Genomic DNA, 21,197 nt, shown 5'->3' with positions numbered 1-21,197 from the left:
GCGGGGCGGCCGCTCTAGCCGCCGGGTCCGCCGGGACTCGCTCGCCGCGGGAGGCCCCGGCCGCCGGCGGGGCGGGCGCGACGCCCGAGCAAGGCCCCGCGCCCCGGGCCGCGGCCCCGCGCCCCAGCACACGAGGCCGCAGCTCGTTCCCAACACTTTATTATCACCACTCGCGCTCGGTCTCCCCGCGAGGAGCGAGCGGCTGTGCCGCGGGGACGGGGACAGGCCCGGCCCGGCGAGGGGCCCCGGGGCAGGGAGGGGAGAGGGCGCTGGCGGGAACGGGGCTCGGCCGGGGCGGGACGGGGCGAAGTTGGCGCCGGACAGCCCGGTGCCCGAGGCGACGGGAGCGGGGCGGGGCAGGGGGCCGGCTGGGAGCGCTGCTCCCTCGGGGCCTGCGGCCACGACCCCCCCCCGCCCCTCCACCAAGCCCCGGGAGCCGCAGGCCGAGGGCCCGGCCGGCTCCTGCCCGGCCCGCGGGGCCGCAGGGTGCCAGGGCAGAGCGGGGTGAGCCAGGGCAGGGCGAGGCAGGGCAGCAGCCCCAGGGAGCGGGGTGCAAGGCTGCTCTCCTGCTGCTGGGGCCCCCGGAGCCGATGCGGGAGCCTGTGGGCCCACGTCCCCCGGGCCAGGGACAGACGGGGGGGCCGAAGGGCAGAACGAGGAGTCGAAGTACGGAAGTGAGTGCGGACGAAGAGTAGTGTGAGACGGGATCCCCCCGCGCCCCGCGGCAGAGATCAGTCAAAGGAGATGAGCTGGGCCTCTCCGCTGCCCTGGGGCTGCTGCACGGGGGCGGGCGCCGGCTGGGGCTGCTGCTGCTGGGGGGCCCCTCCAGCGGGCGCCATCTGGAACAGAGGCGGCAGCTTCGTTAGCAAACGCACCCCTCCGCGGCCCCAAGCCCCCCCCCTGGGGCCGGCAGCACTCACCTGTTGGTAGAGGGGCTGCTGCCCAGGCAGGTAGGACTGCTGGGCTGGCAGGCTGCTCAGCGCGGCTTCCTGGCCCGGCAGGGCGGACATGAGGCCCTGGGGGAGCGAGGGGGCGGCTGTCAGCGGGGCTGGGGGACACGCAGCGCCCGCAGGGGCGAGGTGGAGGCCCACAGCCTCTGCCAGGCCTCCCCCGGCCCTGCCACGGGCAGCGCAGGCCCAGGAAGGCTCCGCAGGCTGGAGCCCACCGACCTCGTCCCCCCCGGTGCCCAAGGAGGGGCCCGTGTGGCAGGGCGTGCTGACCTGCATGCCGTAGGGCTGGTACCCCATGGAGACGGACTGGCTGCCCATGTAGCCCATGGCGCCCGACTGGGGGGCCTGTGAGATGGCCGGGATGGTCTGCGACTGCGAGGTTGCGCTCTGGGGAGGAGAGGCTGGTGAGAGGTGGGCAGGCGGCGACGGCTGATTGCAAACCAACGCCCCAGGACCAGCACCGCTCTCCCCGCTCCACTGGGACCAGGGTGTTTTCTTCCCTCTGCACCCCAGGGAGCCCAGAACTGGCTCTGAGCCCAACCCACTCCCACAGCGAAAGCAGCAGCAGAGCCAGAGATCGGGGACCAACCAGCCACTTCTCCCTCCCGCTCAGAGACCCCGTCACCGAGATGGGGTGAATCGCCCCAGCCGGCCACGAGCCGCTCTGCTGCGGCCCGGGGGGGCTGCCCTCACTTGCCTGGTAGCCCTGCGTTGGAGTTGGCTGGTAGGACGAGTACGCCGGGGTGGTGGTGGGCACCGCCTGCCCCTGCTGAGCCGCCTGCCCGCTGCCTGCCCCCGGCTGGTACATGTAGGCGTTCACCATGCTGGGATCTGGGGCGGAGAGGGCAGAGCCTGAAGCAACTGCCTTGCGCTCAGCCTCCGCCCACGTGGGATCGGCTCACTGACGTACCTGTCCCCGTGACGGGCATGGCGGTGTACGGCCCCGTGCCCCCTTGTGCTGCCTGGTTCATGTATACGCTGTGCATGGGAGAGCCCTCCACGGAGCCGGCCGGGCTGAAGGTGCCAGGGAAGCTGGTGGGCCCAGAGGGCTGGTAGATCACCCCACTGGCTGCGGGCATGGCCTGGAGCTGTTGAGGGAGGACAAGCAAGCTTTAGGCCACGTCCCCTGGGACCTGGCAGGAGGGTCTGTGGCCCAGCAGCCGTACTTGGGCATAAGGCAGCGAGAAAGCTGGCATCTGGGCTCTCATCTGGATGGTCTGCTTCTGCTGTTCCAGGCGCATCTGCCTCTCCTTCTCCTGCTCCTGCAGTCGCTGGATGGCCAACTGACGCTGCATCTCCAGGTACTCCTGTGGGAACAGGGCCGTGACGGCTAGAAGCCAGGACCGCAGCATCCCCTCCTGCCAGGGCAGCCGTCCCCGCCAGCACCGGGCTGGCCCAAGGTGCAGGCAGGCCTGCTGGCTGACGCGGCCCCAGATACCCTGGAAAAGCTTCCCTGCCTCACCTGCTTCTTCTGCCGCATGATCTCCAGCTTCTGGGCCAGCTGGATCTGGCGCTGGCGCTCTGCCTCCTCCGCGGCACGGCGCAGCTTCTCCCGGTGCTCTTCCCGCAGCGCGTTCAGAGCCCCACGTGCATCCCGGATCTGGGCCAGTTTGTCCTGCAGGCCTTCGTAGTACACTGGGGAGGGAAGAGGCAGCCTCAGGGACCCTCTCGGGGCAGAGCGCTCGGACCAGCCCTGCACGCCATGCTGGCTTCTCCCCAGAGAGGCTGTGTCATGGGAATGCCGAGCCCCGGTGCTGGGGGAAGCCCCGGCAGCCACCCGCTCCTCCCCAGGACGCCCTCCCACGCTCCCGGCCGGGCAGCTCCCACGTACGCCTGCGCTCGTCCAGCTGGTTGAGCAGCTCCAGCAGCTGGGGGTGCATGTTGTTGATGGACTGGAAGAGGGACAATACAGCAGAGTCATTGGTGATGCTGCGGCCCCGCATGTGGTTGCTCTTCATGCGGTTGACAAACGTGGTGACCGCGTTCTGCAGCGCCTTCAGGAACTGCTCGTGGTTCTCCTCAGACTCGCCGTTCTGGTACTGCTGCTGGAAGGACAGGGCAGCCAGTCAGCCTCAACTCCCCCGTGCCGAGAGCCAGCAGCAAGCCTGCAGAGCTGCGTGACTGGGCTGAACAAAGGCGCCGGGCACTCCTCACGCCTCAGAAGCTTCCAGACACAGGTCCAGGCCCCCTCTTACCTCAACAACACCGAGCGGGGCGGGGTGGGCTTCCCCAGGCTGAGCAGCTGGCTCTGTGAGGGACAGAGGTGCTGACGGGGTGGGGCTCTTGCGAACTTCCTCTTGTTTCTTCTCCCAGTAGTTGCGGTTCAGGTACCGAGCCAGCTGCCAGAAAGAGAAGGAAGATGAGCATCGCAGCCCCACCGGGAGTGAGCCTCTGCCACGGACTAGGTAAGGCCTGGATCCTTACCTCCGGGTCAATGTCCTCAGCCAAGGGAGCAGAGGAATTCTGGAAAGAGATAAACAGGGAAATCTGGTTCAGAGAAACCAGAGACCCACAGCTCCCACACAGATGTCCTGCTCGGCCTGGCCATGCACAACTACCAGTGCTGAGCACCAGCGAGAGGCTGAATGGGGACAGCCGTCTCCTTCAGCCAGACACGTGCTGCAGCTACTGGAAGCAGCGGAGGTACCTAAATGCCAGCTGAGTACAGAGCTTCTTGCTGAAAACACAGTAGTGCTCTGAAAGAGCGAGGGATTGAACGGGGCAAATCTTTTCTTTCAGAACAGGGATTAAATCTGACCCAAGCAGGGCAGGCTTGGGCTAGGGAAGTGGCCTGCGTCCAGCCACGTGACATTCAGGGGCTGCCACGAACGTACCACGGGTGGGGAATAGAGCGTGCTGACCGGGGGGGCCGATGAAGTGACGGGTGTGGGCTCAGCCTTCGGGTACATGGAATAGGTTGTTTTCTGCCTCTACAAGAGAGAAAAAAAACAGTCAACTCAGGGACTGTCCAGACTCCTCCAAATCACCCAGTCAGCGACAGACTGGGCACACTGGGTGGGCGAGGTTCCTAGCGGTGGCCAGGTAGGGCCGGCAGACCCAGCCTCATGCTTTGTACAACTCCCCCAGGCCAGCGTGCCCCAAGGCTTGCAGCTTGGGCACAGCCTGCTTCCAAGATTCGGGACCACAACACAGCGTGTGCCTGGCTCCGCTTTCACCCTCACATTCCACAGGCCCTGCGACTCGCTCACACTAGGACATGCCTAGAGATCTGTTACCAGTGCCCAGCACATCTGGGCTGTATGGCAACAACCACTCCCAGATGCCAAGCAGGGCACAAACCATTCTCTCCTTCTCCTCCGCCTCTGACTGAGACAAGGCAATAGCTAGCTGGAGCTCTTCCTCCTCTTGCAGAGCTGTCTCGTCACGCTTTGGAGGCAGCTGCAAGTGGAAAGATGAGGTGGTCAGTAAAGGGATCAACAAGCTGGTCAGGATCACTAGATCCTACAGGGCAGCCACTCACCTGGGACTGCTGAGAGAGAGGGCTGGTCAGGTACTCAGGGGGCAGTTCGGAGGTGGCAGCAGCTTTACCCTCAGCTTTCCTGTAGTCAGAAAAGAGGTGACAGTGCAGACTGAATGCTCCTTCCTCCGCCCTGGAGCCCCAGCTCTGCACGACACTACACCTGTAAACCCCGCTCCCAGGAAGGAAGGGAACCCAGCCCAGCCTGCACAGCTTGGGAAACCCTCGCTCTGGTCTGCAGAAAGGTGGCTCCACGCCAGGCTTCTCCCCTCACAGTCCCAGCTGTTGCAGGCAAAGAAACACACCACAAAGGGTACTGACTTGTTGAGATGCTCGTAACAGGGCTCACAGACTCTCACTTCCTTCTCAATCCCAAACTTGGGGATGGTGGAATACTTGGAGGAGCATTTGCCACAGAAGATCTGCCCGCAGGCCCTGCAATGATGCTGCAAAGGATGGGAGACATCAGTGCGGTAGCAAGACACTCCTTCACCATTAGACAACATCACTCGGACACTCCTGGCACTTCCCTGCCAGTGGCCAGGGAATGCGGTCCAGCCCTGACACACCTCCACGCAGGCTCAGGGAGCCCTGCAAGTCCTGCGCAGGACCAGGGAACCCGGAGGGGCAGGAGCGGCACCCACCTTCCGTGTCACAACGCCGAACTGCACTCGACATCTGTGACACTCCTCAGCATCGACCCAGTCTGGAGCCTGTCAGGGTTAAGGAAACTTGCGTAAGGAGGGGAGGAGGCCCTCAAGGAGAGGGTCTCCACAGAGCCTTTCAGGAGCTCCCACAGCTAACCAAGGCGCTCTCATGAATGGGGGAGACTGGAAGCATTTGCAGCTCAACAGGAAATATTAATCCCTGCAAGTTATCTCCTCTCGCGTTACTAGAGACTGTGATGCTTTCCCAGTCAGCAAGAGATTTTCTAGGAACGTGTCTGCACAGCAATTGCTTTAGCAATGCCCTGCTGCCACGTTCAGACTGCCATGCTGCTGGAAAGGCCACCGAGTAGGGTAAGATGAGACCAACTCCCTGTCCTGGTCAAGTCTCCCCTCCCTCCAGTAGTTTTAGGCTAAATTGCTGTACACCACCCCAGAACTGCCTGCGTGACAGCTGGGAGCAGTATGCACCCAGCAAGGTCTCTAATCTGCGTAAAAAGCGGAGGAATGCAAGAACTGAAGGTTTAGTAGGAAGGGGAGAGGAGAGCAAGGTCTGTCCTGCAGTGCCAACTCCCTCCCCACCAGCAGAGCTCACCCTTTCTGCAGCGAACATGGCATCGCTCTCTTTGAACTCCGGGAACACGTGACCTGCGGGAGAAGCGACAAAGTCCCGTTGTGAAAGGGCTCCTCCGCACAGGGAGGCCGTGGTGCCTACAGCCTCGTGCCGTAGGTCCCAGCCACACGTCAGATCCAGCTCAGCACGCCTGCCCTGACCGTTATCTTACTCCGACACAACTAACAGCAATCTTCCTCCTGCAGGAGGCCAGAGGGCAACGCTCGCGCAGCACTTGCTGCTACCTGCGAAGTACTGGGCTCTCGAATGCACAGGACAATCCCCTATTGGTTTCCCTTATACACCTGTAAGGGACATCAGGGCCCTTTGGATAAGGCTTATTTCTCAAAGACCTCGAACTCAGCGTGGGGGAAGGAAAAGCCCACCGTGTGGGCAGACAGGGCTTTGAGTCTCACCCCTTGAATGGCAAGAGTGTGGCAACACCGGCTCGGCAGGGGACAGGGACCTCCAGGCTTTGCCACTGCCTGCGGAGGCTCTGGTGCACAGAAGGAGGCAGAGAGCGCAGCGCGTCCCTTCCCTCACAGGGAACGCTGCCATCCCCGGGACAAGAGAGAAAGTGCCATATTGACTCTCTGTCAGAAAGCAGGAGCCTGGACCCATCCTGGAGGTACTAATGAAAGCCTGGGAGGAAGGAACCGCCCCACTGTAAATCCCTTCCCAGAGGACACGCTGATTTGCTGCCAGTTTCCTGAAGAACATTCGCAGCTCCTGCTTTTCAGGTCTCACTGCCAACCCTTAGCTGCTAGCTGGGCTGGAGGCCCAGAGCAAGGCAGCCCCCGATCCTGGGACAGCGGGGCTGTCCTCCCTCTGCAGCGGGATTCAGTCACTCCAAGAGGTTCATCGGGTATCAGGCACCAAGAAAAAGCTCAGTATTGCAAATCCAGATTTTGCTAACACCAGGCAGGGTCCTGACACCCATTCCTTCTCCTGCAATGCTCCTCCAGAGCAGAGCTGCTTGGCCAATTGTCCACCCACAGAGTTTGCCCACAGAGTCCTCACCTTCCACCTTCATTATCTGATAGGTGTCCTGCACCACCTTGTACTTGGGCTCATTGCGGAAGGCGTGAGCCCAGGCCTGGATAAGGTACAGGATCTTACTGCGGACACTTGTCTCCACTTGCCTCTGCACAGAAAGGGAGGAGGAAAAAAAAAAATCTGAGAAAAAGACGCTGAAACCCAAAGGATGGTGTGAATCCCCCAGAAGAGAAGCCATAAGAGAGAACATTCATGGAAAGAGAGACTTCAGGGTACTTGTACAAGGTAAGAGCTGTCAGAAAGCTGCAATAAGCACAATTCGCAGCAAGGACTACATAGTCCTTCAGCTTCCCTGCTTCCCCCCTCCAGCATGAACAAGAAAACGTCCTTCAGAGCAGCACGGACCAACTTGAAAAGGGGTGCGGTTACGATGCTTTGAGAAAATGCCCATAGAGACTCGCGCAGTCGCTCCCTGGGGCAGGCACCAGCACCGGCCTGCCCAACATCTCACAAGAGTTGCTCATCCCGCACTCAGAAAATTGCAGGACCTACAGCTACCCAGCTGGGCAGAACAGCACGGCCTGCCTCACCCGAGCGCCGACAGGGCCCCACGAGCTCACAGCTGGAGGGTGTCGGTGTCAGGCTGTCAGCACCTCCAGCCCTGAGACTCCTGCCCAGGAACACCCAAAGCTACCTCGGGATGTGACGCAGTGAGGACAGCTGAGAAGCCTGCCCTTTGGAGGCAGGGGTGGTTGTATCACAGTTCAAGGAGGCGGAGGAAACTTGGCAAGCCTGTTCCTATCGCAGCCAGCCTCCGAGAGCAGCCTCGTCATCAGCTGACCAAGTCATCGTGCACTCACATGACCGGCTGCTCCAGAAATCCCCCAGGAAGCGGAGGAGCATTGTCAAGCTCCTATTTCAGCTGAGAGCTCGGCCCACACAGCATGACTTACTGACAATTCCTGGAGCTCCAAACTTCTTGAAGATTTGGCAAAATCCTGCATCCCACAAATGGCACAGCCCTGAACCTCATCAGAACTAAGACCATTTTACCAGCACTGGGCATTCACAAGCAGTAAAGTTCCAAGTGTAGGAGGAGAATAGGTCTGCAGCACTTATGAAACTACCGAGGCAGACAAGGACTGGAGAGAACCACAAAATCTCTTGATCTGATCTCCTCAGCACTCAGAGTGGCTGCGCTACTATACCTGGCTGTCACATTGCGGCAGTGTTTCTATCTCAGCAGAAGACCCTGCATGGAGACTGAGTCAGCCCTAACAGGAAGGTGACAGGACAGAGACACCCCGCTGCGGTGTGCGAGATGATGAGACTCGCACAGCTCATTCACCAAATATCTGGGTCATCCGGTCGTCTATTTCTGGCAGAAGATGGAGGCTGTAAGGAAGGAACAACACTACTCTAACAAGCTCTTGTCTGGGCATTGCTGTTCTGGGGCTGGGAGCTGGAGACAGAAGTTCCCATTTCCACTTCACTTGTGGAAGTCTCCAGTCCAAGGACACACGGAGCTGCTGCAGGCACCACGTTATATCAAACTGGCAAGTGACAGCTTGTCAGTGAAAACAGCCAGGTCTAGATCCTGCAAAGCTCCTCAAACAATTCCACAGGCTAATGAAATGGCCACAATAGAGGGGAAGCTTCTGCTAGTTTTTACCTTGCTGCTCGCCTTCCTCTGTGTCTCATACTGTACTATGGGAGGGAATTCACCTCACCACTGCTCAGGTCCTTGGTGCAACTGCCAGACCATCGTCTCTGTTTTCCTTTGCTGCCTCAAGCCAAGCAAAGCGTTGCACCCAGGAGCATTTACCATGGCAGCACAGGCCTACCCCACTTCACGGAATAGCCAAACATTACCTTTTCTCTCACGACATCTTCTCTGCCTAGCAGGCACTCCTTAGCTCCCTACGCTCGTCCCTTCGCATCATGCAATACAGTTTGCTCCTTTCTGAAACGCATTTCCAAACAGTTTCCCTTCTGTTCCTTACACAAAGGGAATGAAAGAAAGGATGCGCACATTTTCTCCTTCTGCCGCTTCTCTTGCAAGCTCATTCAAAACCAATAGTAAAATAAGATATACTTACCTTGAGTATTTCCTTCAGTTCCTCCATGGTCTGTTTATTGGCCACCTCGTCGTGGACTGTTTGGCCACAGTTTTTAACCACTGACTCCATGACCTGCAAGGGCAAAGGACAGCATTAGCCTGCTGCTTTCTTCCTTCTCTGCGGCCCGCGATGAGTCCCGGCACACGTTACGGGTTACTGCAGCCAGCACACCAAGACGGGGACACTATTTAAGCAATGAGTTGCATTAGGGCAGCGTCAGTCAAGCCAGAGAAAGCCACACCGCCACACGGGAGAGTTAGCCACGCTTCAACTGCACGGCGGCCTTTGAACCTCTGCTATTTAGAGACAGACCCCCAGGGACAGTGTCTCAAGTTCCAGCTCTGTCTGTTTCTAACTCCGAGACTGAATTAAAGAACGAAAACCACGGCCTGCCGATCAGTCACAAAACCTCTGTGCTAGAGCCAGGAGAAGACAAACTCCAAGCCGTGACCCCGCCGCTCCCCGGGCAGGGAACGCTGTGCAGACTGCGCAGCCCAGGAGGCAAGCTTATAAAAGACGGGAAGTTCCCCGGCCTGCGAGCCGGGCCCCTGCAGTGCTGGCAGTTTGGGCTGACGTTACCTCCAGTGCGTAGAGTGCCACGTGGGGATTCTTGTCATTGACCTTCTTCTTGATAGCATTGACGGCGTATTTTGCTCTGGGTAAGGAAAGAGAGTACACATCCTCAGGTAACCAAGAGTCTGAGGGGAGATTCCACCTGCTGCTGCTAAGCTGCTAACCCCCACCCCAACACAAGGGTACAGTTAACTCATGCTCTACGCGATTGCCCCGAGGCCAACTGGGAAGAGAAGGAATAAGCACATTCCAGCTTGAGTTTCTCTGAGGATTTCAGGCCAGGGTAACCTGCAGCTCCTGAGGTCAGGGAAGGACCTCAGCACGTCAGGGCGTGCTGCGCAGCCTTTACAGTGCTCTTCTGAAAGGGGATAACACGACGCGTGCTACTGCCGGCTGACGGGGCCGAGACCCTCACGCTCGACCTCGCGAAGACAGGGAGAGCCGCGCTTATGGTGCATCCAGAAGCCCCAGAGCACTTACTGGGTGTCTCCCTGACGGATCATGTCGCAGATCTGCAGGATGGATTCCCAGTCCGTCTCCAGCAGAAGCTGGCTCGTAGCCTTATCTGCAAGGAACAAACGCATTAGGCTGCGTGAAGCAGGTCTGTGGACCTCGGCTCTGCTCCGCGGCCGCTGATGCGTTCGCAGGAAAGCCGCCCCAGGCCCCAGCCCTCCAGGATAACACCCCGACTCTTCCCGGGACGCGCCAGCTCTTCCCCTTCAGACGCCCCAGGGCGCTCGGTAACCTCGGGCCCGCCGCGCCAGCTCCTGCGGGCCCGGCACCGCCCGCCGAGCGGCACCGAGCCTCGGCCCGGGCAGCGCTGTGCCTGGCACGGCCCGCAGCCCCGGGCCCGCCCCGGCTCCCGAGGCCGGGCGCTGCGGACCTCGGCGCGGCCGAGGGGCGCGTCCCGCTGCCCGCCCCGGCTCCCGCCCCGCCCCGCCCCGCCCGCCGGGCCGAGGGGAGGCCGCGGCCGGTACCGAGGAGCCGCTCGAAGGTGCCGCCGCCGCGCCCCATGGTGTCCCCCCGCCGCCGGCCTGGCCTGCCCCACCGCCCCTCCGCGGGCGCTTCCGCTTCCGGCTTCCGGCAGGGGCGGGCCTGCTTCCGGCAGGGGCGGGGCTCCTTCCGGTGGGGGCGGGGCTGCTTCCGGCGGGGGCGGGATGGCGGGAGCGGGGCGGCCCGCGCCCACGTGCCTGCTGCTGGGGGCGGCGGGCGGCGGCAAGAGCCTGCTGGCCAGGCGGCTCCGCCATATCCGACGGGGACGGGGGCACCGGGGCGGGCCCGGCGGGGGGGCGGGGGGCCCGGGCGGGCGGTGTCCCCATCCCCTTCCCAGGCGCCGTCGTGTCCTTAACCCGCGGCACAGCTGAGCGCCGAGGAGGGGGCCGCGGAGCTGGGCGAGCCCCCCGCCACGCTGCCCACGGTAGGCAGGGCCCGGCGGGGGCCGCGAGCCGGCCGGCAGCCCCGGTGCGGCCGAGGGCTCCGGGGCGCGGGTGCGGCCGCACCCAGCCGAGCCGCCTGTCCCGCAGGTGGGCACCAACCTGACCGACCTGCGGCTGCCGCGGAAGGTGACGGTCCGGGAGCTGGGCGGCTGCATGGGCCCCATCTGGCCCAGCTACTACGGCGAGTGCAGCGCGCTCCTGGTGAGCGGCGGCGGCGGCACCGGGACCTCCCCCGGCGGCCGAGCGGGGACCCCCGTCCCGAGCCACGGCCCCGAGGGGCGGTCCCGGCCGGGGGGGGGGGGGGGGGGGGCGCGGGCGCAGGGAGAGGGGCTGCCCCGCGGCTGGGGGTCGGCGCCGGCCCCCGCTGCGCTGCGAGGGGTCGGGCCCCTGGGCTTTGCCCTGGCTGTGAGGTTTCCCTCCTCCGGGCCCTGATCCGGCCCGGGGCCGCCCTCGGGCACACCCGCACCGCCGCTTTCCCTTCTCCTCCTCCAGTTCGTGGTCGACGCCGCCAACCCCACCCAGGTCTCCTCGTCCTGCGTCCAGCTGCTGTCCGTCCTCTCCGCAGAGCCGCTCGCCTCCGTGCCCGTGCTGGTCCTCTTCAATAAGATGTGAGGAGGGGGTCAGCCCAGCGGGCGGGGGCACGCCGAGGGTCTGCGGTGGCTCCTGCGTCCCTTCCGTCAGGTGACGCCCAAGGGAGCCTGACGCGTCCTGGGGGACAGCAGCCGCGCTGTGCCGCGCTCTGGGCCGGCCAGGCCTGCGGAGAGCCCCAAGCCAGGGGCTGGGCCAGGCAGGAGAGCCATGGCGGTGGGCTAACGCAGCCCCCTCCCCCCCGGCTGCAGTGACCTGCCCTGCTACATGTCGCTGGCGGAGATGAAGTCGCTGTTCCGCATGCAGGACATCGTCTCCTGCGCCACGCAGCCCATCACGATGCTGGAGACCAGCGCCCGCGACGGCACCGGACTGGCCGACGTCCTGCAGTGGCTTCGGGCCGCCCTCGGAGACCCCCGCTGACCCCGACCCTGCCCCGGTGCCTGCGGCAGCCCAGGCGAGTCTTGTCACCGAAGGCGGCGGCTGGCGAGCAGCTGCCCTGCGTGGGGCTGGGAGCAGGGCCCAGCACAGCGTCACGGGCTGGTGGCGGAACGAGCCCTGTGGGACTTTACAGTAAAACCTCCACCTTACTGTCCAGGCTGGCGGCTGTCCTGTGCTCGGGTGGAAACCCCAGCCTTTTCGGGAGGGGAGAAGCAGGAGCCTCAGAGGCCAGACCGTGCTGTCACGGGGCCGTGCTGTCACCTGCGGCTGCAGGAGAGGTGGCTGTGGTGCTCACAGGCAGCGGGGCTGGGGGGTGCAGCAGTGCCTGGGCCAGGCTAAGCAGGGCAGGGGCTGGTAATGCCTCCCGGTCGGAGGCTGAGTGCACGTGGGGCTCCTGCCAGCAGCTTTGGCCCTGCGGGCCTCGTGGGGTGACCCGGGAGGACATGTGGAAAGGCTGCAGGGGACCTGGGTGGGTGTTGGGAGCCGGGGCAGGCTGAGCTGCAGGGATGCCTCGGTCCGGGACATCTCATGAGCTACAGCAAGTGCCAGCCCCTGGCTGCTCTCCAGCACTTGCTCAGGCTCAGAGAATGGCTGGGTCTGTGCGGAGAACCCGTACCATGCCCACACAGATAACCCATCCCGCGCCTGTGCCGACAGCTCAGCCCAGCGGGGCAGGCAGCTGCGTCAGCCGGCGGCACGAGTGCCAAGTCACGGGGGTACTTGTGGCCGCCCGGGCCTGGCACACACCACAGCACAACCCTCCCTGGGTCTGTCGGTGCCGTGCCACGGGGGCAACGGGCTTGCCGGGCCAGGGGCCGCCGACAGCGTGCTGTGGTGGAAAGCGGCTCTCGGGGCTGGGGCCGCAGGCACAGCGCTGCGATGGCGAGAGGCTCCCGGGGCTGGGGACACCGCACCGCTCCCAGGGCCGTATGCAATGAGGCAGCAGCGGCCCTTGCTCCCGTGGTGCAGGCTGAGCTGGGCTCTTCCCAGGGCAGCCAGGCAGTGCCAAGGAGCCCGAGCACACCCTGCCACGGCTGCTGAGTCACCACCCCTAACGAAGGCTGACGCCAACGTGCCAAACCCACTTGCCTGCTTCCAGCCCGACGGGTCCAGACACAGGCTGGGAACCTTCCTGCTCAGCTGCGCTTTAATGGGCCAGGTCAGCCTGCGGCTGGGGAGCCAGAGCCTTCAGGTTCCTCTGCCCAGCCCAGCACTCAGCACCGTGCTGGTTTTCCTGAGCCCGTCCTGCTGGGGTGCGGCATGCCCGCAGAGCTGCCTGGCCTGGGGGGGGGCCTGGGTGGCCTTGTTGGTGGGGTCGGCGTCAGCCAGCTGCTCCCCTCCCGGCGAGCCGGACACAGGGCTGGAGCTGAGCCGGTGCCCGGCAACTGCCGGCTGCAGCCTCGCTGCTCCTGGGCAGTGCAAAGGGGCTGCAGGTTCTCTCCAGCCGGAAAGCTTCGCTGTCCCGGAAGGCTTCTGAAAACAGCCCCAAGTTGTTTCCTGGGCTGGCTGGGGTGTTTACAGGAGGGAGCATTGTTCTCTGCTAACAGTAAAGGCCACGGAGAAGGGCTCTACTGGCGAGCCAGCCCTGCGTGGAGCTGTGCCCTGGGACACGACGGCAGTCCTGGCCCTGGTCCTGCTGCGCCTGCCGCGTCCCCAGCAGCTCCGGGCAGCGGGAGCACCCACGTCCCTGTGCCGCAGCATCCCCGCGGAGCTGCCAGACGATGTGCCCCGGTGGGTCCTTGGCCACTGCAACCCAGAGGAGAGGATCGTCCCCAGCACCCCGTGGCTCTGCTTCTTCCAGCACCACGCTGCGATGGCTCGGAAAGAGGGCTGGATCCAGTCCCTGGCTGGGAGCAGAGTCCTGTCCTGTGCCGCTCCTTCCTGGGGAGTGTGACGCCAAGAGGAGAGGTTCAGTCCCTGAGACGCCGAGGGTCTGCTGCCGGGGGCAGACACCACTGCCCCACGCTGAAAGCAGAGAGGAGGCTCTCTAAATGTCCCCATCCCCCTCCTGTTCCCTGTTCCCTGTCCCAGTCCTGTCCCCATCCCCTTCCCTGTCCCTGTGCTGGCAGCTGGTGCCGTCCCCGGGCCGCAGCAGCACCAGGGATCCAGCACCCCCCGGCACGGGCTGGGTACCGGGGCAGCCAGCACCCGGGGCGTCTCCGCAGCGTGCTCAGCCCTGCATCCCCAGCCACCGGCTGAGCTGGCCACGCTGCTGCCCGTGCCAGCAGAGCGAGGGGAAATGCCTCTGGGAAAGGCTGGCTCGCCCCATCATCTCCTGCGCCTTCCCGCACCCCGGCAAGCAGCGCTCTGCCGCAGCTGGGTTGGCCCTGGCAGCGCCGTGCTGTCGTGCCCCGGCACGGAGCAGGGGAACGTCCGCGTGCCCGGCCGAGCTCCGAGCGCCCTGGCTGCCGCCCCTCCCCTTCGTGCAGCCCTCACCTGGGACTCAGGCGCGTCTCTCTCTCTGCTCGTAAACTGAGTGAAGCTTCTGAATGAGAAACATTTTATCTTCCCCTTCCTGCAACAGCAGAGACATTGCAGTGAGCGGCCGCGGGATGGGCCCTTCCACGTCCGAGGTGGGACGCTGTCAGGGCTAGAGCCCGAATCTGGCAGTCCCGGGGCTGGGCCAGGGTGTGGAGCAGCCGGGACCGGCCGGGAGCGGCGTGCGGAGCTCACGCACGTTGGCAATCTGCTCCTTCAGCAGGCAGATGATCCTCCGCTGGCCTCTCACCACCTGGATGTTGAAGTAGATCACGGCTCTGCAATGACAAGCAGGACGGGACGGTGGCAGCCGGGGCGAGAAGCTGGGGCACGCTGCGCTGCTGGCACTGGGCTGGGGCGCAGGGGTCTGGAGTGACACCCCAGCCCCCTGCTCAGGGCTGTGACAGCGGGACCCCAAACTGTGGGCCCAGGGTTCAGCCTCGGGCTTGGGTGCCTACTCACAGCAGGATCCCGGACATGAAGAACAGGAGGAAGGTGTTCTCCACCAGGTGCTGGTGGACCCAGGCGAACCAGGTGATGTTGGGGTTGGACTTCTCCAGCACTTGCACCCAGGTCTTCCCTGATTTGTAGATGGTTTCCAGCCCCTGGAAGGGACCACAGGTTTCTGACGGCCGCACCCTGAGCAGACAGAGCGATAGGGCCAGTAAGAGCGATGGGGTTGGTGAGAGCAACGGGCAGCCCAGGGCACTGCCCGGCCTCAGATGGCCAGCCCTCCAGGGACCAGGCCTCGCCTGCCCCAGCCATCCCCAGTGGCTGGACGAGGGGGTCCTCATCCCCTTGTCCTGCATCAGGAACAGCTGGGAACAGCTGGCAGAAGTGGGCACAGGCCAACCGCTGCTACGCTCTGTGCAACGGCCAGCGGCTGGGCAGCATCTCCCTGCCTGGGGCAGCACTGCACAGCCCCGTGCTGGGCGCCATGCGCGCCGCGTGCCGTCAGGGCTGGGGAGGCATGGTCTCCCCAAGTCCCTCTCCTTCACCAGGCAGCCGGCGGTTCTGCGCCCCGAGCCATGGTCCAGCAGGTACTCACGACCAGATGGTGTAGCAGAGGAAGATGGCTGCGCCCAGGAAGGACGGGAAGCACAGCAGGGTGATGAAGACGGTGCTCATGCGAGATGCTTGCCAGGGCTTGCTGGGGGACTGGCAGTTCTGCATCAGGCTGGTCTGCAGACACGGAGCAGGGTCCTGCGTGCTGCCGTCTCCTGGGAAGCAGCCCCAGGAGCGCAAGCAGGACAGCTGCCCCCACCCCGCTGTCCCGTCCCTCCCATCCGCCGGGAGCTGAGCGGGCTCGGGGACACCCTGTCCCCAGCAACGCCTCCTCCCTCCCACGAGGACAGCGCTGCTCGCTGTGCAGCGCAGCACCTCTGCTGCGTGCTACTGTGGCAGGGTGCAGCGTCGCCGCAGGGCTGCCCGTCGTGAGGACGCATGGGGCGGGGGGCAGCTCACACCTTTTTGATGTAGAACAGCAGCAGCAGCTTCAGCATCTGCACGGCCGGCAGGAGTGGTGCAAAGAGAACGCCCAGCCTGGGAGAGAGGGGAGAAGATGAGCTTGTCCCACGTCCGGGCCCCGTGGGAGCCAGCGGTGGGCAGAGCTGGGGGCAGCGGCAGGGCACCGTCGCCAGCTGCGGTCAGGCTTTCGTAAAGCAAACAGCAAGCACACGACGCCCCGTGCCAGGTTTGCTGCGCAGCCTGTGCTGGGGCTGGCATCTCACCGGCCCCCGGGGCAGTTGCAGCCTTTGTGGCTCCCAGGAGCGTTGCAAGTGGGAACGCAGCAGCACACGTGTGGATCCGCTCCTTGGGCAGGGGGGCGCGAGGCCGGGGGCTGCAGAAGGGCGGGGGGTGGCAAAGCAAGGGCCTGAGCAGCCGAGCGGACAGGCTGGAGGGGAGCAGGTCCCCTGGCGCAGCAAGTGCCATCACGGTCTGGGACAAAGGAGAGGGGCTGTGCATGCACCGGAGCTTGCCCCTTCCCCCGAGCTCCGGAGGGGACCAGCCGGGCAGGGGACGCTGGACCGGTGCCGGGATGCTCTGCTGCTGATCCCCCCGTGGCTCTCACCCCCTTGCCAAAGCCTGGCTTCCCGGGTGAGCGTGTGGGTTGTAGCTGTAAGGTGCCGGCACCGGGCTGTGACTGCCAGGCCGCCCGTCTCCCTTGTCCCACCCATGCGGGGCTGGGGGGGTCTCCCAGCAAAACGTGCAGCTCCCCGTGCCTGGTCCCTGCCAGCTGTGGGGCTCACAGGGGACCACGAGGTGTTTGCCAGCAGAGCTGCGCCAGGCAAGACGGCATCTCACCAGGTCAGGGTCTGCCCGTAGATCAGCTCCAGCACATTTCGGGCGATGTCGAACTCGGGCCTCTGCTTCCTCTTCAGCCTCTTTTCCAAGATCAGCCTGGGAAGGAGCGGAGCTCTGCTCCCACCGTGCCGCCGGGGGGGATGCTCGGCAGCCCATCTTCCCCCTCAGACGGCAGCAGAGCCTGGGTGCACCAGGGCAGTGCCGCCCGGGCAGCGGAGAGCCGGGGCCGTGCCGGGGATGCCACGCTGGCAGGGGGACCCCTCCCAGGGCACGTTACCTCCAGACCAGCTCCCCGAAGAGCGTGTCCAGCAGGGTGAATATGAAGTCCATCACCACGAAGCGATACAGGTCCTGCCCCACGCATGTCTCCCAGCACTGGGGAGACAAGCAAAGGGGGCATCAAGCGTGCAACGAGGCCTCTCCTCCCCCATGGCTTTTCCATGGCCCCCATGGGGCGTGAGGGGCTGTGGGGCCTTTTCCTCCCCTGCACCCCTGCACCCGTGTCTGGGGTGCCTCTGTCTGGCCTCCGTCACCCCCCTCTCTCTGGCAAAGGAGCCGATGGTGCCTGCGGTGCCGGCCGGCAGACCCCGTGCTGCCAGACCCCTGTCCCTGCTGCCTGCTGGTCCTGGGACCGCAGCCTTGGCTTTGCTCCGTGCTCCCTGAGCAAGGGACAGTGCGGACGGCGTGGCCCTGCCGCCTCACATGGGTGCCACGCGTTCCTCGCACGGATCCGTGCAGAGCCCAGCCCTGCACGGCCCCAGGGCAGCAGCACTGACCTTCTCTGTCGAGCAGACAACTCTGCGGCTGAGCCACTGGTAGCAGAGCAGGCCGAGGACCACCGTCTTCAGAATGAGGTTCCTGGGGAGCAGGAGCGGGGCCGGAAGCCCCTGAGCCCTGGGGACGGAGGGGGAGCCCCGCAGACGGGGTGCTCGGCCCCGAAGCCTCCCCCCACACTGCAGGTGGGGGTGCAGGACACTCCCCCCGCCCCGGCCCGGCCAGCTACCTGCAGATCGCCACATAGACCTCTGCCACGGGGGAGTCCTGCTTCTCCCACATGGCCAGCAAGTTGTAGAGGTGGGGCATCAGTGCGTTGAAGAGGGACACCACGAGGGGCAGGACCAGCAGGATGGCTTCCTGCTGCCACTTGCTGCTGCCCCGGGCTTGGTGGTCCTGCTGAACCTGGCGAGTGGGTCCCAGGGTAAGCGTGCGGCTGCCGGCAGCCCGGCGCCCGCAGGGAGGGCAGCAAACGCCGACGGCAGGAGGGGAGCTGCAACGGGGCTGCCCCTGCCTCCCAGGGCTGCTCCTGCCTCCCTCCCCGGTACCCCAGCCCCGGTCCCCCGACACCAGGGCAGGAGATCCCACGGCGAGGGGCGGCGCTCACCGCGTGCATGTGCTCCGAGAAGTAGTGCACAGCCACCACGCAGCCCAGCACCGTGCTCAGCGCGAGGGCCCAGGCCAGGAGAAGCACAGCGGTGTGCCCCAGGCGCTGGCAGAGCCTCAGGGAGCGGGAGCGGGACCGCTGCTCTGCGAGCAGCTCCTGGAAGAGAGCAGTGCCAGTGCTGCTGAACGTGCTCCGGGTCCGGGCCTGCAGCGAGGGTTTGTCCTGCTGCGCCGAGGCGGGACCCAGAGGGCCGATGGACAAAGCGCTGGTGCAGCGCTGGGGTCAGGGGGCATTTGCAGCTGCAGGGCTCCCCTGTGCAGCGGGTAGGAGAGGGGTGCTGAGCCCCGGGTCTGGACTGGCTCCTGCGAACGCCTTCGCCTGCCCACTGCAGGCGCAGGGCACGCAGGGGCCAACTCCAGCCCAGCTCCTCACCTTCAGCTGGGTGCAGATGTTCTCACGCTGCAGCTTCACTGAGCGCCTCTGGATCACCTTGAAGTCCCAGGCACAGAAGACCTTGATGGCCAGGTCCCCTGCGGAGCTGCCCACGCGGTAGCTCTCCCCGAAGGAGCGGGACATGCTGCAGCAAGGAGGAGGGCGTCAGGGCATCAGGGCTGGGCAGCGAGGGGAAGGCTGGCAGTGCCGGAGGCGCTGCCGACCCACCTGTACACCAGCAGGACGCAGGTGACGAGGAAGGAGACCCCCACGCTGAACACGTAGGCCAGCGGCATGTTGTACGGGAGCGGGGGGGCTGCGAGGGGGCACGAGCTGCTGTTGGGGCTGGAGGCGCAGGGGTCGTTGAGGGTGATGTTGCTGTAGTAGCCGTAGTACAGCAGCGAGTGAGTGAAGTAGCCCTGTGGGAAAGTGCACGATGGGGCCCACGGTGATCGCGCTGGTGCCCGCGGCTCCCTGCCCAGCCTGGCACAACTGTGCCAGCCCGCGGGGCACAGAGCCCTGGGCCAGGGCAGCACCAGGCACTCCCTTCTGCACCCACAGTACTGGTGGTCCCAGGGGCCCTGGCTGTGCGAGGGCAGGGACCGGGGCATCATCGTGGCAGGGGACGCAGGGCAGGGACCGGGGCATCGTCATGGCAGGGGATGCAGGGCTGCAGGGCTGGGCTCCGGGCCTGGAGCAGCTCCTGGCCCGGGGATGCGCCGGCACTGGTGTGCTGGCAGTGCTTACCGCTCCCGTGAGGAGCTCGAGGCCGGTGAAGGGCTGGGGGCTGGCTGAGGCAGGGGGGTACGCAGCCTGCAGGGCCACCACGAAGACGAGGAGGATGAAGGATAAGACGATGTTGAACATGAGGAGCGTCTTGAGGAAGAGGAAGTAGGAGAGGACACTGGAGCCGAAGCGGCCGCCGATCTGCTTCAGGGCATAGTGCCAGGGCTGCGCGGCGGCGAGCAGGGAGAGGAGCCTGTACCAGAGGTCCCGGCAGCCCTGGGGAGAGAGAGCCTGGGGAGAGCACCGGGGCCGAAGCCTGTACCAGAGCCCCCGACGGCTGCTGTGCAGACCCGCGCCCCAGACTTACGAGGACAACGTAGTCCTTGGACCATCCGCAGGGAGTCGGGGGGGCCCGGTGCTGGGCGTGCTGCCTCGGGGGGCCCCTCTGCCCGCTCAGCTCCTGCCTGCCCAGCAGAGAGGGATGTCAGAGGGTGGCGCGGGCCCTGGGACGGCTCCGGCTGTGGGAGCCCTGCCTGGCTGGGGCCAGCGGGAGAGGACCTACCGGAGGGTGCGCTTCTCTGCCAGGCTGAGGGGCACGGTGAGCAGCATGTGGCTGCGCTGGCTGGGCGAGAGGCTCAGCAGCTCCTTCACCAGCAGGCTCCGCTTGTCTGGGGGCACAAGGGGCTCAGCGGGATGTGGCCGGCCAGGACACAACGTGCCCATCCTGAAAACGGCATGGGGACAGTGCCCAGCACCGCCTGCCCCCGCTCCCGGGGGACCCTCACCTTCCAGTGTGGCCCTGGTGGGGTCGGTCTCCAGGTCGTACTGCCGCAGGCTGGGCCGCGCCGCGCGGCAGAGCTGCTGCAGGGGTGGGCGGCTGCTCCGGCGCCGCAGCCGGGCTGTGCGGTTGTAGTACTGGGAGATGATGGCCCCGCGGCTGCGCCCTGTGGGTGAGAGCAGGGCAGGGGGGTGGGCGTCCGTGGGCAGACGGGAGGGCTCTGCCGAGGGGCTCCTGGGCCTGGGGAAGGGTGGGAGGGCGGGTGGCACCTACCGATGGTGCGGCTGGGCATGCTGGCAAGGATCCGCAGGGAGGCAGAGGAGTAGCCAGGGTGCTGCTCGCCCTGCCTGGGCTCCGGCCAGGCTGCGGCACAGGCGTCCGGGGGGGCCAGGCGGTCCGGGTGCTCTGGGAGAGGGAGGGCAGGACACAGAGCCGTGAGAGCTGGAGTGCCCACGGCTCCAGTCCCTGTGGCCCCGCTGCCCTGCTCCTGCACAGAGGCCAGGCGCCTGCCTCGGTGTGTGCTCCCCCCGGAGCACCCCCTTCTGCAGGGACACTCTCTGTGTCCCCAGGGGCAGGTCTGCCCCGCTGCCTGCACTGGTGAAAGCATCAGCGGGCTCCTACAAGTGCTTCGGCCGCAGCCTCGGCACGAGCCCTGGCTGGCCCAGGCAGGGCCTGGATGGTAGATGGCCCTGGGCACACACGCTGTCCCCGTCCCACCCCGGCTGCGGCCGCAGCGCTTTACCTCTGCCCCTCGCCTGCATCTCCAGCTCCAGATCCGCCTCTACCAAGCTGCTCTGCTCCTGGATGAGCTGGTGGAAGGAGGTGTGCAGGGCTCCTTCGTTGTCGGGGCTCGGCTCCTGCCTGCAGGGACGCAGACGTGCTGACTGGGGCTGGGCCGGGCGCTGGGGCCCGGGGGCCGCTGGCTCCCGCAGCGGGGTCGCCAGCCCCGCGCCGCCGGGGCTGCGGATACCGGGGGCCGAGCGTGCGGGGCACGGCTCGGGCAGGCCCGCACTCACCCATCGCTCTCGGTGTCCTCGGAGACGCGGAGGGTGAAGGCGGGCGGCTGGGACATCCTGCCGGGGCCGAGCGCTCCCTCCGTCCCGCCGCCCTGCCGCAGCGAGGGGACGGGCAGCAGCCGGCGCCGCGCAGCCGGCACCCACGGCCACGCCGACCCCCACGGCCGCCCCGAGCCACGCGGGGACCCGCCTGCCCTCGGACGGGGACGGGGACGGGGACGG

The 21,197-nt window shown here is 65.6% G+C and overlaps 3 protein-coding genes across 7 annotated transcripts; 1 reads left to right on the top strand and 2 right to left on the bottom strand.

Moving 5' to 3' along the window:
• Positions 1-143: 143 nt before the first annotated feature.
• HGS (hepatocyte growth factor-regulated tyrosine kinase substrate) lies at positions 144-13,065 on the bottom strand. Of its 3 annotated transcripts, none has more exons than XM_075519097.1 (21): positions 12,950-13,065; positions 9,876-9,960; positions 9,402-9,477; positions 8,802-8,894; positions 6,727-6,850; positions 5,689-5,741; positions 5,073-5,141; positions 4,750-4,874; positions 4,432-4,510; positions 4,251-4,349; positions 3,785-3,880; positions 3,375-3,413; positions 3,146-3,289; positions 2,782-2,995; positions 2,413-2,585; positions 2,117-2,257; positions 1,861-2,038; positions 1,648-1,781; positions 1,221-1,337; positions 921-1,016; positions 144-839 (listed from the first exon to the last, which is right to left on the bottom strand). In XM_075519097.1, the coding sequence occupies exons 2-21, from the start codon at positions 9,896-9,898 to the stop codon at positions 732-734; spliced, it is 2,181 nt and encodes a 726-aa protein (XP_075375212.1). In that variant the 5' UTR covers positions 9,899-9,960; positions 12,950-13,065; the 3' UTR covers positions 144-731. The 3 variants fall into 3 exon arrangements, with proteins under 3 accessions (XP_075375212.1, XP_075375210.1, XP_075375211.1); XM_075519095.1 differs by lacking the exon at positions 12,950-13,065 and adding an exon at positions 10,373-10,521; XM_075519096.1 differs by lacking the exon at positions 12,950-13,065 and adding an exon at positions 10,373-10,521 and having other exon boundaries at positions 2,782-2,992.
• ARL16 (ARF like GTPase 16) lies at positions 10,536-12,014 on the top strand. Of its 3 annotated transcripts, none has more exons than XM_075519101.1 (5): positions 10,536-10,641; positions 10,755-10,812; positions 10,919-11,032; positions 11,324-11,439; positions 11,726-12,014. In XM_075519101.1, the coding sequence occupies exons 1-5, from the start codon at positions 10,553-10,555 to the stop codon at positions 11,994-11,996; spliced, it is 648 nt and encodes a 215-aa protein (XP_075375216.1). In that variant the 5' UTR covers positions 10,536-10,552; the 3' UTR covers positions 11,997-12,014. The 3 variants fall into 3 exon arrangements, with proteins under 3 accessions (XP_075375216.1, XP_075375217.1, XP_075375218.1); XM_075519102.1 differs by having other exon boundaries at positions 11,671-12,014; XM_075519103.1 differs by lacking the exon at positions 10,919-11,032.
• Positions 12,990-21,179, bottom strand: TMC6 (transmembrane channel like 6). Its single transcript, XM_075519094.1, has 20 exons — positions 20,976-21,179; positions 20,702-20,820; positions 20,233-20,364; positions 19,967-20,125; positions 19,744-19,849; positions 19,549-19,645; positions 19,203-19,457; positions 18,684-18,874; positions 18,456-18,600; positions 18,024-18,179; positions 17,646-17,821; positions 17,419-17,500; positions 16,920-17,017; positions 16,643-16,738; positions 15,805-15,880; positions 15,387-15,520; positions 14,801-14,977; positions 14,538-14,616; positions 14,297-14,375; positions 12,990-13,825 (listed from the first exon to the last, which is right to left on the bottom strand). The coding sequence occupies exons 1-19, from the start codon at positions 21,029-21,031 to the stop codon at positions 14,304-14,306; spliced, it is 2,406 nt and encodes an 801-aa protein (XP_075375209.1). The 5' UTR covers positions 21,032-21,179; the 3' UTR covers positions 12,990-13,825; positions 14,297-14,303.
• Between the last annotated feature and the right edge of the window lie 18 nt (positions 21,180-21,197).

Source organism: Mycteria americana, chromosome 16 (assembly GCF_035582795.1).
Source record: "Mycteria americana isolate JAX WOST 10 ecotype Jacksonville Zoo and Gardens chromosome 16, USCA_MyAme_1.0, whole genome shotgun sequence".
NCBI classification, from domain to species: Eukaryota; Metazoa; Chordata; class Aves; order Ciconiiformes; family Ciconiidae; genus Mycteria; species Mycteria americana.
Note: the sequence above shows the minus strand (reverse complement) of the source record. Positions and strands in the feature narration are given on the sequence as shown.